This window comes from Carya illinoinensis, chromosome 13 (assembly GCF_018687715.1).
Source record: "Carya illinoinensis cultivar Pawnee chromosome 13, C.illinoinensisPawnee_v1, whole genome shotgun sequence".
In the NCBI taxonomy this organism is placed as follows: domain Eukaryota; kingdom Viridiplantae; phylum Streptophyta; class Magnoliopsida; order Fagales; family Juglandaceae; genus Carya; species Carya illinoinensis.
Window position 1 is genome coordinate 8,797,685 of NC_056764.1, and position 14,718 is coordinate 8,812,402.

At 38.2% G+C, this 14,718-nt stretch overlaps 2 protein-coding genes across 5 annotated transcripts in view; one reads left to right on the forward strand and one right to left on the reverse strand.

Moving 5' to 3' along the window:
- LOC122291849 (DExH-box ATP-dependent RNA helicase DExH11) overlaps positions 1 to 14,718 on the forward strand; it is a 37,296-nt gene that overhangs the window by 16,682 nt on the left and 5,896 nt on the right. For 2 of the 4 annotated variants that reach the window (XM_043099866.1, XM_043099868.1), the window contains exons 19-23: positions 9,986 to 10,451; positions 10,605 to 10,819; positions 10,949 to 11,187; positions 11,264 to 11,390; positions 11,530 to 11,917. In XM_043099866.1, coding sequence (XP_042955800.1) covers positions 9,986 to 10,451; positions 10,605 to 10,819; positions 10,949 to 11,187; positions 11,264 to 11,390; positions 11,530 to 11,742 — 1,260 coding nt within the window. In that variant the 3' untranslated portion in view covers positions 11,743 to 11,917. Of the gene's footprint in view, positions 1 to 9,985; positions 10,452 to 10,604; positions 10,820 to 10,948; positions 11,188 to 11,263; positions 11,391 to 11,529; positions 11,918 to 14,718 lie in introns of those variants that run through there. The other 2 variants (XM_043099867.1, XM_043099869.1) reach the window with 2 other exon arrangements.
- LOC122291853 lies at positions 12,468 to 14,329 on the reverse strand. Its single transcript, XM_043099871.1, has 4 exons — positions 13,914 to 14,329; positions 13,702 to 13,794; positions 12,868 to 13,005; positions 12,468 to 12,770 (listed from the first exon to the last, which is right to left on the reverse strand). The coding sequence occupies exons 1-4, from the start codon at positions 14,151 to 14,153 to the stop codon at positions 12,729 to 12,731; spliced, it is 513 nt and encodes a 170-aa protein (XP_042955805.1). The 5' UTR covers positions 14,154 to 14,329; the 3' UTR covers positions 12,468 to 12,728.

Consider the following 14,718-nt stretch of genomic DNA (forward strand, 5'->3'; position numbering starts at 1 on the left):
TCACCAATTCTCATCGAAGGAATAATGCCATAGAGGTGCTCCACTCAGAAGGACGTCATTATGGAACAATCTGAAATTCAGGATCACATTGTTCATTTTTATGAAGAGCTCTTAACGGAGCCTTATTCCTGGCATCCTAAAGTTGATGGATTGGATTTTGATTCAATCGACCAGCAGAGTGCCCATTGGTTGGAGAGAATGTTTGAAGAGGAGGAGGTGCTTGATGTGATTAGAGGAATGGACAAAGATAAAGCCCCTGGACCAGATGGTTTCTCCATGGCATTTTTTCAGGTATGTTGGGACATTGTTAAATATGACATCATGAAGGTTTTTCTTGAATTTCACTCATTTATGAAATTTGAGAAAAGCCTTAATGCTACGTTCATTGCTCTTATTCCAAAAAAAGTTGGGTCCGTGGAGGAGAAGGATTTTCGTCCCATTAGCGTTATTAGTAGTGTTTATAAAATCATTTCGAAGGTGCTTGCTAACCATTTGAGTGTGGTTATGGGGAAGATCATCACAAAATTTCAAAATGCCTTTGTCAAGGGAAGAAAAATTCTTGACTCCTTTCTTATTGCTAATGAGTGCTTGGAGAGTAGAATCAGAGGTGGCATTCTCAGCATCCTTTGTAAATTGGGTATGGAGAAGGCTTTTGATCATGTCAATTGGGATTTCTTGGTTTATACCCTTGGTAGGTATGGTTTTGGGGAAAGGTGGTGCAATTGGATGAAATATTGCATATCTACAGTTAGATTTTCAGTTTTGATTAATGGTACACCAGCTGTTTTTTTAACAGCTCCCGGGGACTGAGAGAAGGGGATCCACTGTCCTCTTTTCCTTTTGTTTTAGTCATGGATGTGTTGAGCAGAATGTTGAAAGCGGCGGTGGATATGGGATTCATATTGGGCTTCTTGGTGGGCAGCCCTTTGTATGGCTGTGTTAACGTCTCTCATCTACTCTTTGTGGATGACACTTTGATTCTTGGTGAGCCAAATTCTGACCAAATCCTTCTTTACAGGCTCTCCTGCTATGTTTTGAAGCTGTATCCGGTTTAAAGGTGAGTTTATCAAAGTCTGAAATGATCCCTGTTGGTTTGGTTAAAAATTTAGGGGAATTGGCTATATCTTGGGCTGTAAAGTCTCCAGCTTGCCTTTTAAGTATCTTGGCCTCTCTTTGGGGTCACCTCACAAATCCAAGGCTATTTGGGACAGGATTATAGAGAAGATTGAGTGTCGATTGGTTGGTTGGAAAAGGATTTATTTGTCCAAAGGTGGTAGAGTCACTTTAATCAAGAGCACCTTATCTAAGATCCCAACTTATTTTTTTCTCTTTTTCCTTTGCCTATTGGTGTGGCCAATAGAACGGAAAGGATATTTCGTATTTTTTGTGGGGAAGTATGGAGAATGAGAAGAAATTCCATTTGCTTAGTGGGATAAGATTTGCACTCTTTCATTGGGTGGTTTGGGGATTAAAAAGCGGAAAATTTTAATTAAGGTACTTTTAGGGAAATGGCTGTGGAGGTATCATCAAGAAGGGGATGCTCTTTGGAGGCTTGTTATCGATGCCAAATATGATAGTACTTGGGGTGGTTGGTGCTCCAAAGAAGTAAGAGGGCATATGGTGTGTGGGTGTGGAAATTCATTCGAAATTGATGGGAGGAGTTATACAGTAATTTCAGATTTGAGGTGGGAGGAAACCGGATCAGTTTTTGGCATGACTTGTGGTGTGGGGATGAGGCCCTAAAGAATGTTTTTCCCTCTCTTTTCAGAATTGCTTTGAATAAAGCTGCCTCTGTGACTGATTAAATGGATAATTCTGCTGGATTTATTCAGTGGTCAGTAAACTTTATTAGAGATGTCCAAGATTGGGAAGTGGGGGACATTACTGATTTTTACAGCTTGCTTTACGCTTTAAACATAAATTCTGGAGGAGAGGATAGATTGCTTTGGAATCAGCTTGGTAATAAGAAATTCTCAGTTTGATCTTTATACAAGACATTGGCGTCACATTCTTCCACTTTTTTTTTTTTTTTTTCCTTGGAAAAATATTTGAAGATGCAAGGTGCCTCAGATGGCTTTCTTTGGGTGGTTGGCTTCTCACGGGAAAATTCTTACCATTGATAAGTTAAGAAAGCATTGTATCATTGTAATGGATTGGTGCTTTATGTGCAAAAAATGGGGCGAATCGTCGGATCATCTTCTTCTTCATTGGGATGTGTCAAAGGCTTTGTGGGATGAGGTATTTGCTAAGGTGGGAAATGCTTGGGTGATGCCCAAGAGGGTGGTGAACCTCCTTGCATGTTGGAGAGGGCTTCTAGGAAATCGTCAAATAGCAACCATTTGGAATATGGTCCTCTTTGTCTTATGTGGTGTATGTGGAATGAAAGATATGGGCGCTGTTTTGAGAGTAGAGAATGATCGGTGGAAGGGATTAGAGCTTTCTTTTTTTATACTTTGTTGCTTTGGGCTTCGATTATTGTTTTGGATGGGAATAGTCTTAGTGACTTTTGTAATGTTTTTCAGGATTAGCTTGTAATTAGGCGTCTCTCTATGTACACTTCCTGTGTATTTGGGCTATGCGTAATTATGTTTATTAAAAAAAAAACCTATGGAGCTGTTGTTGGGTTGAGTTAGTCTCTAATGGAGCCTCGGGAGGTTCATTATTATGTGGGATAGAAGGGCCATGGAATTAGTTGATCACTTTGTGGGAAATTATATAATGGCTTGTCATTTTAAGAATGTGGATGATGGAATTGAATGGGTGTTTGCTGGAGTATATGGGCCAAATTTGGACTCTAGAAGGAGCATTTTGTGGGATGACATGGCGGGTCTTTGCTGTTGGTGGGTCTCCCTTGGTGCTTTGGTGGGGATTTCAATGTTACTAAGTTTCCTTGTGAGAGAGGTGGGGATTCTCAGATAACTAAAGCTATGTCAGATTTTTCATAAATCATTTCTGAGCTACAGTTGATTAATTTACCCATGGTGGAAGGGGAATTCACATGGTCAAATTGGGGAGCATGGTTCCGGTTGGACAAATTTTTGAATTTCAGCTTCTTGGGAAGCCTTATTTCCAGAAGTGAGCCAAAAAAAAGGCTGCAGAAAATTGTTTCTGACCACTTTCCTATCTTTTTGGATTGTGGGGGCATCGTAAGTGGGGAGAAGATATTTTAAATTCGAAAATATGTGGTTGAAGGATGAGGGCTTTGTTGAAAGGGTTAGGAGGTGGTGGGCCTTTGATAATTTTTCTGGCACTCCAAGCTTTGTTCTGGTGGGCAAACTTAAAGCGCTTAAACAAGACTTGAAGAGTTGGAACGCGGAGACTTTTGGTAATGTAGTAAATAAAAGAAAACAGCTGATGGAACAATTGCAAATTCTTGAAGATAAGGATGTTGTGGGAGGTATTTCCTATGAGGAGAAGGAGAAGAAAAAAGAGGTGAATGCAGAAATTGAAAAGCTCTCTCTTATGGAGGAAATTTAGTGGAGGCAAAAATCCCGGATTCTTTGGCTGAAGGAAGGCGATAACTGTACGAAATTCTTTCATAAAATGGCAAACTCTCATCGTAGATTCAATACTATTGAAGTTCTTCATGATGGTGAGAATGTTCTTTCTGATATTGGGGAGATTGAAGATCACGTTGTGAGTTATTATGAGAAGTTTTGTATGGAAGAACATTTATCGAGACCAAAGTTAGATGGGCTAGTTTTGAGTCTATTGATCAAATGAGTGCGATTGGTTGGAGCAAACTTTTGAGGAAGAAGAAGTTCTTGATGTAACCTCTAGGGTTTGGCTCAAGTGGTAAAGGCCTCGGGTTTGAGGGTATGCTCCCCCCAAGTCTAAGGTTTAAATCCCCTTGGGTGCAAACAATCTTCAGGGGCCATCAAACTGGGGGATTTTTTCTTTGAATTAACTGAGGTGCACTTGCGGGAAACTGTTTGCCGAGGGCCTAAGTACCCCTGGGATTAGTTAGGACGCTGTTCCCGGATATCCATGTTAGGACAAGGCTCCAGGCCTGGATGGTTTTTCTATGGCATTTTTCCAAGCATGTTAGGACATTATGAAGGATAACATTATGAAATTTTTTGGTGGATTCCACTTGTGCCTGAAATTTGAGAAGAGTAGTAATACTACATTCATTTCTCTCATTCCTAAAAAGGCGGGTGCAGTGGAGATGAGGGATTTTCGCCCTATTAGCTTGGTAAATGGGGTGTACAAAATCATTGCCAATGTGTTAGCCAATTGTATTAGTGGTTATGGACAAGATTATATCAAAGTCTCTTAATGCATTTGTGAGGGGAAGATAGATCCTTGACTCGGTTCTAATTGCTAATGAATGCTTAGAAAGTAGAATAAGAATGGGTAAATCTGGAGTTTTAGTTAAATTGGACATGGAAAAGGCTTTTGACCATGTCAATTGGGAATATATTCTTTACATACTTGGGAGATTTGGCTTTGGCAAGAAGTGGTGTTCATGGATTAAACATTGTATTTCGACGGCTAGATTTTTGATATTAGTGAATGGAAATCTGGTTGGCTTTTTTAACAGCTCTCGGGGTTTGAGGCAAGGAGATACCTTATCTCCTTTCCTATTTGTAATAGTGATGGATGCATTGAGTCGTATGCTTGAGGCGGCTGTCGAAGGAAGATTTATGTCTGGATTTGTGGTGGGTGATGAGACTTGGGATAGTATTTCAGTATCTCATTTGCTTTTTGCAGATGATACTTTGATTCTATGTGATAACAATCGGGATCACCTTTGTGTTTTGAGAGCCTTACTATTATGTTTCGAAGCTGTTTCTGGTTTAAGAATTAATCTTTCCAAGTCTGAAATTGTTCCAGTGGGTACGGTCAGGAATATTTTGGATCTGGCCAATATTTTGGGATGTAAGGTAGCTTCATTACCTATGAGATACCTTGGACTACCTTTGGGTGCCCCTCACAAATCAGTTTCTATTTGGGATGGGGTAATTGAGAAGATCAGGAGGTTAGCTGGCTGGATAAAATTATATTTGTCTAAAGGTGGAAGAGTTACCTTGATTAAGAGCACATTGACTAATCTCCCTACTTATTTCCTCTCTCTCTTTCCTTTACCAGTTGCCAATTGGGGTTGCTAAAAGAATTAAGAGGATTTATAGGAATTTTCTGTGGGATGGTAATTGGGAGGAAAGAAAATTTCATTTGGTGAGTTGGAAAATTGTTTGTCTTCCGGTTTCTTGTGGAGGGTTGGGAGTGCAAAATTTAAGACTTTTCAATAAAGCTCTCCTTGGGAAATGGCTTTGGAGGTACCATAATGAGAGTAATGCATTTTGGAGAAATATTGTGGATGTTAAATATGGGAGGATGTGGGGGAGTTGGTGCACGAATGAAGTTAAGAGGGGTGTTCGGGGTGGGTTTGTGGAAGTCTATTCGGCTGGGATGGGGGGACTTTGTCAAGAACTCCAAATTCAAGGTGGGGGGGGATGGGTAAAGATCTATTTTTGGCATGACACTTGGTGTGGGGATTCACCTCTTAAGATTGTTTACCCTAACCTTTTCAGGATTGCTAGAGACAAAGGGGCTGCAGTGGCTGATTCCTATCACTTCTCTAACAATTTAATTTGCTGGTCTGTGGAATTTATTAGAGGTGTGCAGGATTGGGAAGTATGTGAAGTTTCTGATTTTTTAGGAAGATTATATGAGATGAAGCTTGATCAGAACAGGGAGGACAGTCTGCTGTGGTTGCATACAGTTAATTCCAGATTTTCAGTGAGTTATTTTTTATAAGGTGTTAACCAGTCATGGGGTCAAAGAAATGTATTTGGAGAGCCAGGGTGCCTAGTAAGGTTGCCTTTTCCTGCCGGCTGGTGCCCCTTGGGAAATCTATTGATCATCTTTTTCTTCATTGTGAGGTAGCGACATCGTTGTGGAATGAGATTTTTGCAAGGGTTGGCATTTTATGGGTGATGCCTATGCATGTGGCGGATTTCTTTGCATGTTGGCAAGGTATCGAGGGGAGAAGTAACAGCACTGTAGTGTTGAAGATGATCCCCGTGTTTACTTTGGTATTTATGGTTAGATAGTGTAGATGTTATTTGATGAAAGAGTACTCTGTTATATTATTCACAGTTTACACATAAGTGTATATATATACCCTAAATACAAGAGACTCATATACCCTTATACAAACACATTATAGACAATATATTCTAACACTCCCCCTCAAGCTGGGGCATATACATCATATAAACCCAGCTTGAAACAAATAGGTTTTAATCGACTCCAACACAAGGATTTAGTAAACACATATGCGAGTTGATCTGCGGACTTTACAAAAGGTGTAGCAATGTCACCACCTAGTATCTTATCTCAAATGAAGTGACAATCAATCTCTATATGTTTAGTCATCTCATGAAACACAGGGTTAGAGGCAATATGCAGTGCAGCTTGATTATCACAAAATAGCTGGAGAGGGATAGGAGCTGGAAACCCAATCTCTTGAAGAAAGTGTTGTAACCATGTCAGCTCACTAGTAGTATGTGCCATTGCCCTGTATTCAGCTTCCGCACTAGAACGAGCTACTACTGTTTGTTTCTTACTCTTCCATGTAACCAAGTTACCTCCTACAAAGGTACAATATCCCGTAGTAGATCTTCTATCTGAAGGAGATCTTGCCCAATCAGCCTCTGAAAATGCTTCAACTCTAAGATGTCCATTTGGTCGATATAGTATTCCAAGGCCAGGTGCTCGCTTGAGATAACGAAGAATATGAGTTATAACATCCCAATGTGAGATCCTAGGCGTTTGTAAAAATTGACTCAGTACACTCATTGCATAAGAGATGTCTGGTCTAGTGATGGTAAGATAGTTCAATTTCCCAACAAGTCTTTGATACATACCTGGATCTCTAAACAACTCCCCTTCTTCTTTCAAGAATTTACGATTGGGATCCATAGGGGTGTCAATAGGTCGTGCACCCAACATGCCGGTTTCTTCTAAAAGATCAAGTACATATTTCCTCTGAGATAGGTTGATGCCCTCTTTAGATCTATTGACTTCAATTCCAAGGAAATATCTAAGCTTGCCCAAGTTTTCGTCTGAAACTGATCATGTAAAAATTGCTTTAGTCTAATAATTCCAGCAGAGTCATTCCCAGTAATTACAATATCATCCACGTATACAACCAACAAAATGTGACCTGCATCACTATGCAAGTGAAATACCGAGTGATCTGTTTGGCATCTGTGAAGACCAAATGTCAATACAGCATCAGAGAACCTTCCAAACCATGCTCGAGAAGATTGTTTCAAACCGTATAATACCTTTTTCAACCTGCATACAGTACCTCAATACTCCCCTTGAGCAACAAACCCAGGTGGTTGCTCCATATAAACTTCCTCATGCAAGTCGCCATGGAGGAATGCATTTTTTACATCTAGCTGAAATAAGGGCCAGTCTAAATTAGCAGCAAGAGAGATTAGCACTCGAACAGAAGAGATTTTGGCAACTGGAGAGAATATCTCTTCGTAGCCAATGCCATAGGTTTGAGTGTAGCCCTTTGCAACCAAGCGGGCTTTCAGACGTTCTATAGAACCATTAGGATGAAATTTGATAGTGTATACCCATTTACAGCCAACAAGTTGTTTACTAGGTCAAATGTTCATTAGCTCCTGAATCAATGATCCATGGACCTTGAGTGGATGAGACAAGACATGCGGATGCTATACCTGAGTGGCTAAGAGTAGCTGTGGAAGATGAAGCCCCTGTGTGACCCAAAAACCGCTCATACTCATCTTTTGATATACTAATCATATCTGAAGATCGGTTGGAGCTCGTTTACTGTGGATCATCTTGGAAAGTGGCTTGATTAGCAGACCCATATGGTCTACCATGTAGATCCCAACAATAATCCACTGAGTGGTTAGTGCGACCACAATGGGTGCACTTACGAAATTCACGACCTCGAGTGCGATTATCTCTTCCCCCACGTGCACCTCTACCACTCCAACCTCCACGCACAGTAGGAGCAACATAGGAAGTAGTTAAAGCAGATCTATCATTACTCTGATCAGAAGACAATGTAGCTCGCTGAAGTCGAGAGAATACATCAGGAAATGAGGGAAGCTGTGGACTTGCCAAAATTTGAGAACGCACTGACTCATACTCCGGTTTTAAGCCAACAAGAAAGCGAACAATATTAAAATCTTCTCGTTGTTTTAGCATACTTGGAACATCAGAAGTGACGGGTTGATACATTTTGAGTTCTTCACATATGCCCATTACTTGAGAATAATATTCTTCCAGGCCCAAAGCAGTTCCAACACGAAGAATTGTTTACACAACTCATAAATACGAGTTATATTTCCAGCACCTGAATACATCTGTTTGAGATGCCCCCACACCTCTTGAGCAGTGTCAAAATGTATTAAACTTGAGAAAATACTAGGTTCAATACTAGTCAACATCAGAGATAATATTTGAGCATCTTCCTGCTCCCATTGAGCAAATGTAGAACTAGTCGAAGCAGGAATTGGATCAATCAGATGAGTACGACGAAGACCCTTGCCTTTCAAAAACATTTCAACGGATCTTGACCACATGTAATTCTTTCCATTTAACTTCACCGAAGTCATAGGCATACTAATATTTGGTGCAAGTGACATTGACTCAAATTTAATTGCCATGGAAAAGATACCAAGATATCACAAAAATCCACTTAGAAACAAAGATTTCACAGAAAAAACATGAAATATGGACGAAAAACTGGAAAATACAATCTGGAAAAGTAGAAATCCAGATTAAAAACCCAAATCTCGGGCCTGTATCGGGTGAAACAAGTCTGAACCGGTCAAAAAAGTGTTGTACCGGTTCGGAACCGGTATGTATCGGCCTGAAAGTGGCCGGAACCGGACTGTATCGGCCGAAATCGGCTCTGTATCGGCCGGTATCGGGTCTGTTTCGGCCGATATATGGCCGATATGGACCTGTCTCGGTCTCGGTCCGGGTCGGTCCGGGTCTGGCTCGTTTGGATCTGTCTTGGATAAGCCTATCCTAACCCAGGATAGGTTTAAGTTATCCGTGTTACCAAACGGGTTTTATTCCAACCTGGAATAAAACCTTATATAGGTTCAGGGTTATGCCTACTCTAGAACTGGAATACGAGCTTACCTGCAACCAAACAGTACTAGATCGGCGACGGTGACCCCTTCCGGCGGCTGAAGAGGACGGCAACCAGGCTTGGTACCCACAGAATTTGCCGGCGAGTTCACCCCTGGTGTCTAGTACTGGAGATGATGCCGAAAAGTCACCGGAAAGCACTTCAAACCACCACAAGCCGCCGACGGAAACACGGAAACACCCAAACCACATGGAAACACGCCGGGGAACACGGTGAGCTCACAAACTACACCCAAAAAATACTCTCAACCCATACAGAACTCAGATTCGTGAGAATCGTGCTCTGATACCATGTAGATGTTATTTGATGAAAGAGTACTCTGTTATATTATTCACAGTTTACACATAAGTGTATATATATACCCTAAATACAAGAGACTCATATACCCTTATACAAACACATTATAGACAATATATTCTAACAGATAGGAATGTTAGGTGCTTTGACAGATCGTTCTATAGGAGAACTTAGGGAGTATTTCTTAGTACTTTAACCTTTTGGGTGAAGAATCTTGTAAGGAATGGGAATGATTGTAATGTTTTGCTTTAGTTATATTCTGATTTAGCTTGTAAGTAGGTGTTCTTATTTGTATATATCCTGTGCACTTGGGCTATGCCTATTTACTTGGAATAAAATTTCTCTTATTAATTATAATAATTAAAAAAGAAAAAGAAAAAAAGAAACTCGCAGCCATACATTTAGCGGAATATGCTGTTAGATTCATACTTCATGTATTACAACACATTAAGCACATAAACTACATTATAAATAATTTTCTATGTAATTGTTTGTGAGGATTAGGGAAACTAAACCTATATCATTCATAATTGCCAGTCCCAGGACCACTTGCTTGGAGTTGTTGTTGTGAAAGCATCTTCTGTTGGTAACAAGCAGTACATTGTTTTAGTGTTGAGACCTGATTTACCATCAACAGCACAAATTCCCCTTGCTAGCAGTAATTTACAAGATAAAAGAAGCTCTGATTTCCCAGAGGGTTATTTATTGGTACCAAAAGCAAAACGTCCCCTTGAAGATGAGTATTGTTCTACTGTCACTTCTCGTAAAAGTTCAGGGGTCATCAACATAAAATTGCCTTACCATGGTGCTTCCGCTGGAATGAGTTATGAGGTTAGAGGAACTGATAGCAGAGAGTTTTTATGCATATGCGATAGCAAAATAAAAATTGACCGGGTTCGGCTTCTCGAAAATGTTAGTAGTGTTGCTTTCTCCCAGACGGTTCAACAGCTATTGGGTCTGATTGATGGAAATAAGTACCCTCCAGCCCTAGATCCAGTGAAAGGTACGACCATTTGTCAGTGAGCTTAATAAATTAAGTTTTTGGGAAGTAAACAATTTGACTTGTTAACGCATTCATTCCCGATGAACATCAAGCAAATTACCTTTGTTAATCTGATAGTGGGGTATATTTAAACACTTGGTGATTCTGTTTCAGATCTTAAGTTGAAAGACATGACCATCGTTGAAGCTTACAGGAAGTGGACTGCCCTATTGGAAAAGATGGCAAAGAATAAGTGTCATGGGTGTATTAAATTGGAAGAACATATTAAATTAGCAAAAGAGATAAAGGGGCATAGAGAGGAAGTCAGTGCTCTTAGATATCAAATGTCAGATGAAGCACTTCAACAGATGCCTTACTTTCAGGGCCGGGTATGTTTCCATGGCATTCATCTTTCTTCTTAATTGTTTAACTTGTGGAAATTTGATCTTCCAAGGTAAATTGTTTCAACACTGAATTCCCCGGCAACCTGCTCAACATTTTACACCATGCATTTGCAGATAGATGTTCTAAAGGAAATTGGCTGTATAGATGCTGACCTTGTTGTTCAACTAAAAGGCCGTGTTGCATGTGAGATGAACTCAGGGGAGGAGTTGATTTGCACAGAATGTTTATTTGAGAATCAGCTGGACGATCTGGAACCAGAAGAAGCGGTGGCATTAATGTCTGCCTTTGTGTTTCAACAGAAGAATACTTCTGAACCTTCCCTTATACCTAAGCTTTCTAAGGCCAAAAAGAGGTTAGTTCCCCTCATTTTCCCCTCAAATCTTTTTATCCTTGTTTTGTAAAGATCTGATAATTAGTTCTCTTTCCAGATTATATGACACAGCAATAAGACTTGGGGAGCTTCAAGCCCAGTTCCAACTACAGATAGACCCTGAAGAGTATGTCAAAGACAATCTCAAGTTTGGTCTTGTTGAAGTGGTTTACGAATGGGCAAAGGTTTTCTTTCAGGAACTCTCAAATTAAACAAACATATTCCCTTATCACTTGTGTTTGGAGTGGTTAAGCAGCATCTCACTAAGTTCCCTTTTTTTTTTTACTTTTTTATTTGTTTATTTATTTTATTTTATTGTGGCAGGGAACTCCATTTGCAGATATTTGTGAACTTACAGATGTCCCTGAAGGTCTGATAGTACGCACCATTGTAAGACTGGATGAGACATGTCGTGAATTTAAAAATGCTGCGGCTATTATGGGTAATTCTGCTCTCTACAAGAAAATGGAAACCGCTTCCAATGCCATAAAGCGAGACATTGTTTTTGCAGCTAGCTTGTACATCACTGGAGTATAGCCATATTTCATCAATGTGGAACTCTTTTTGCTCTTATTAATAAAGATTTCTTATATATATTTAAAAAAATCATTAACTCGGAACTGTGAAATGGGCTTTGGATCCAAAGCCCACATCTTTAACTGTACAGTCTGCTCCTTGTGCTGCAATTGAGTGGATTTTTTTCATCTTTTTAGTCTTAAACTCATTTGGATAATGAAAGAAATTCATCTCTATCTCTTATAATTTTTTCAAATTTTTATATAAAATATAATAAACAATTCAAAATTTTCAAATCTCAAAATAATAAAATATTAAAAAATAATATTCTAATAATATTTTATTTAAATATAATCTAAAATAATTTCATCTCATCTTATCTTCTCACTATGTATATGATGATGATCTCAATTCATCTTATTTGCAAAATTAACCCTACTGGATACAGCTCTTTTATAATTCTATCTTAATTTTTTTTACAAAAAATTATATAAAAATGTCATTTAAAATATATATAAAATCAAAAGTTTTTCTTAATAAAAAAATAGTATTGATATGTAATTGATGGTAAAATAATTATTAACTATCATTATTAATTTTGATGGATTATAAATATTCCAACTAGTCTCTGAAGAAGCCACAACTCTTCACTTTTTATATAAAGAAAGTACCATTGGATTTTTTTAATATTTAGATATAAGAAATTCTCTTAAAAAAAGGGATAAATTCCTATCAGAAGAATATAATGGCTAGATCCAATAAAAAATATATATATATTTTGATCCAAACAAAATATGAGTTCTGAGTTCAACATTGAAAGCATATATAATGGCTAAATTCCGTGACAAGAACTTTGGACTTCTATCCAAATTCCTCGCTACCTTTGCCATTTAAATTACCATCATCCATCGATGAAATTTATTTAAGAAATAGCAATAACATTCCAAGAAAATATGAAACAACAACTAGATCTTTTATTGAAGACAATGGCATCCATCTTCCCAACTTTAGTTGTCGCTTCTGTTTGGCTTGTCTGAAGCATGAGTTACCTAAAAGAAAAAGAAAAATTCATATGCATTAAATTTAAAATATTTCATATATTAAAAAAAAATGCTTATAAAGCATGCAAACTTGTATGCCAACTACCATGTTATCAAACGTGGGGATCCATTCATTGGTGGCTGGGTTGGATTGGCAAGAGGCGTGGTAGCTGGTGTCAGAATCAGGTGCTAACTTGAAGCCTTTGCCATCAGTTTTCTCCACTTTGATGAACCCTGTTCCTGTCTGCAGTAGGTGTGACAATATTCATGCAACTTTGATCTTAAATTTCATCATCCCACATGTTAAGTAAATGTCTATTTAAATAAAAATAATATTAGATACAATCTTTTATTCATTATCTTCACACCACACATTATCTATAATTTTTTAATTTTTTTTTTTAATTTTCTTCTCTTGTCAAATGTGTGATATATAAATGATGAGTAAAAAAATTCAATTAATTTAAAAAGAATAAAATAAAAAAAGTTAAAAATAATTAAAAATAAATATGATGTATAGTGAATATGCAAAATCAAGACGCTCCCTTTAAAAGAAATTGGATCTACCATTAGAAAGATTATTATTTTTTTAAGTGAGTTTCGGATTTATCTATTTTTATAATCATGAGTGAGCGATACCTATACACTTTAATATTGCGCATTTCTCTTTAAATAATAGGCATCTCAATCCACTTGTAGGCATTTTGACGAATCTGTCGTTCCAATTTAGGACTTGGGCATTTTCTGCCTTTTACTTTCTCTTCCACTAATCGAAATCCATGAATGGAAAAACTTGATTCATTTGAACATTCTTGTTCTTTCTTTCTTTTTGGCCTATGAACTGAGAAACTTTATATTAAATTGGCAATCAAAGTAGATCATTTTGGTTGATTTCAGTAGTGAATTATACACAAAATAATAAATGGGAAAGTAATAATACCGTGTGGTGTTGTTTGTCAACACCGTTGAGATCCTTATAATACTCTGTCTCCACAAATTCCTCCGTCGCTTCTCTTCCATTGTAGACCAGCTTCTTCTTTCCCAAACAGAGCAAAACAAACAAACAAACGATATTACAGAACGTCCCAGAATTCACAAAACCTGAAGTTTCTAAGAAACAGGGACTTGAAGGAACAGCTTTTCTAAACCAACCTGGGGATCGTTTTCGAGGCGTTGGAACTCGACGAGTTCGGGAATAACATCGTTGTTGTTGTTTTTGTTGTTAGAAGAGATGGCATCGACATACTGAGAAGAATACTCACTACGCTGAGGCTTGGTGTGGCGCTTTGGAGCCGTTTCATCGAAGTACTCTCTCGTCATAGCTTCCAACCTCGCCTCTTCCTCCGCCGGCAAATGAGCGTCGCTCCTATTAGGCCTCCCACTATACGCCATTTTTGCTCCTTAAACAAAGCTTACAAAATATTTCCTTTTCCTTGTTGAGCTTTTGAGGAAGAATTCGGAGGTAGATCTAGGCTTACATGCAGATAAAGAGAACGACGGGGGTAGATATTTTCTATCAGGCTTTTGCTTTTATTGTGTATGGACTTTTGGGGATCCAAGAATATCAGAACTTCTTCAAGAAATATATTGGGAAGCTTATCCATTTTAGTCAGAGGTTATGGCTATGGTTGATTGGACGGTGCTACTCTACAGAGGGGGTCCACCGAATGCTCTACAAAATAGGTAAATTTGTTTTTATCCTTTTTTTTTAAAGTAATTTTTTAAATTCATAAATTTTTTTTAAAAATAAATAAAAAATTATAAATTCATTAAAAAATATTTACTTAAATATTAAATAAATAAAATAAATATCGGTGGCCAGCATTGGTGGCCATATGTGTACAAAGCAATTTCCATGGTTGATTAGGACGACGAAAATATGTACCTACCATTTGTATTCAATTGAATTATTGAGCATGAGGTTGACTGATGGAGCGAGTATATATTTTAAAATAAT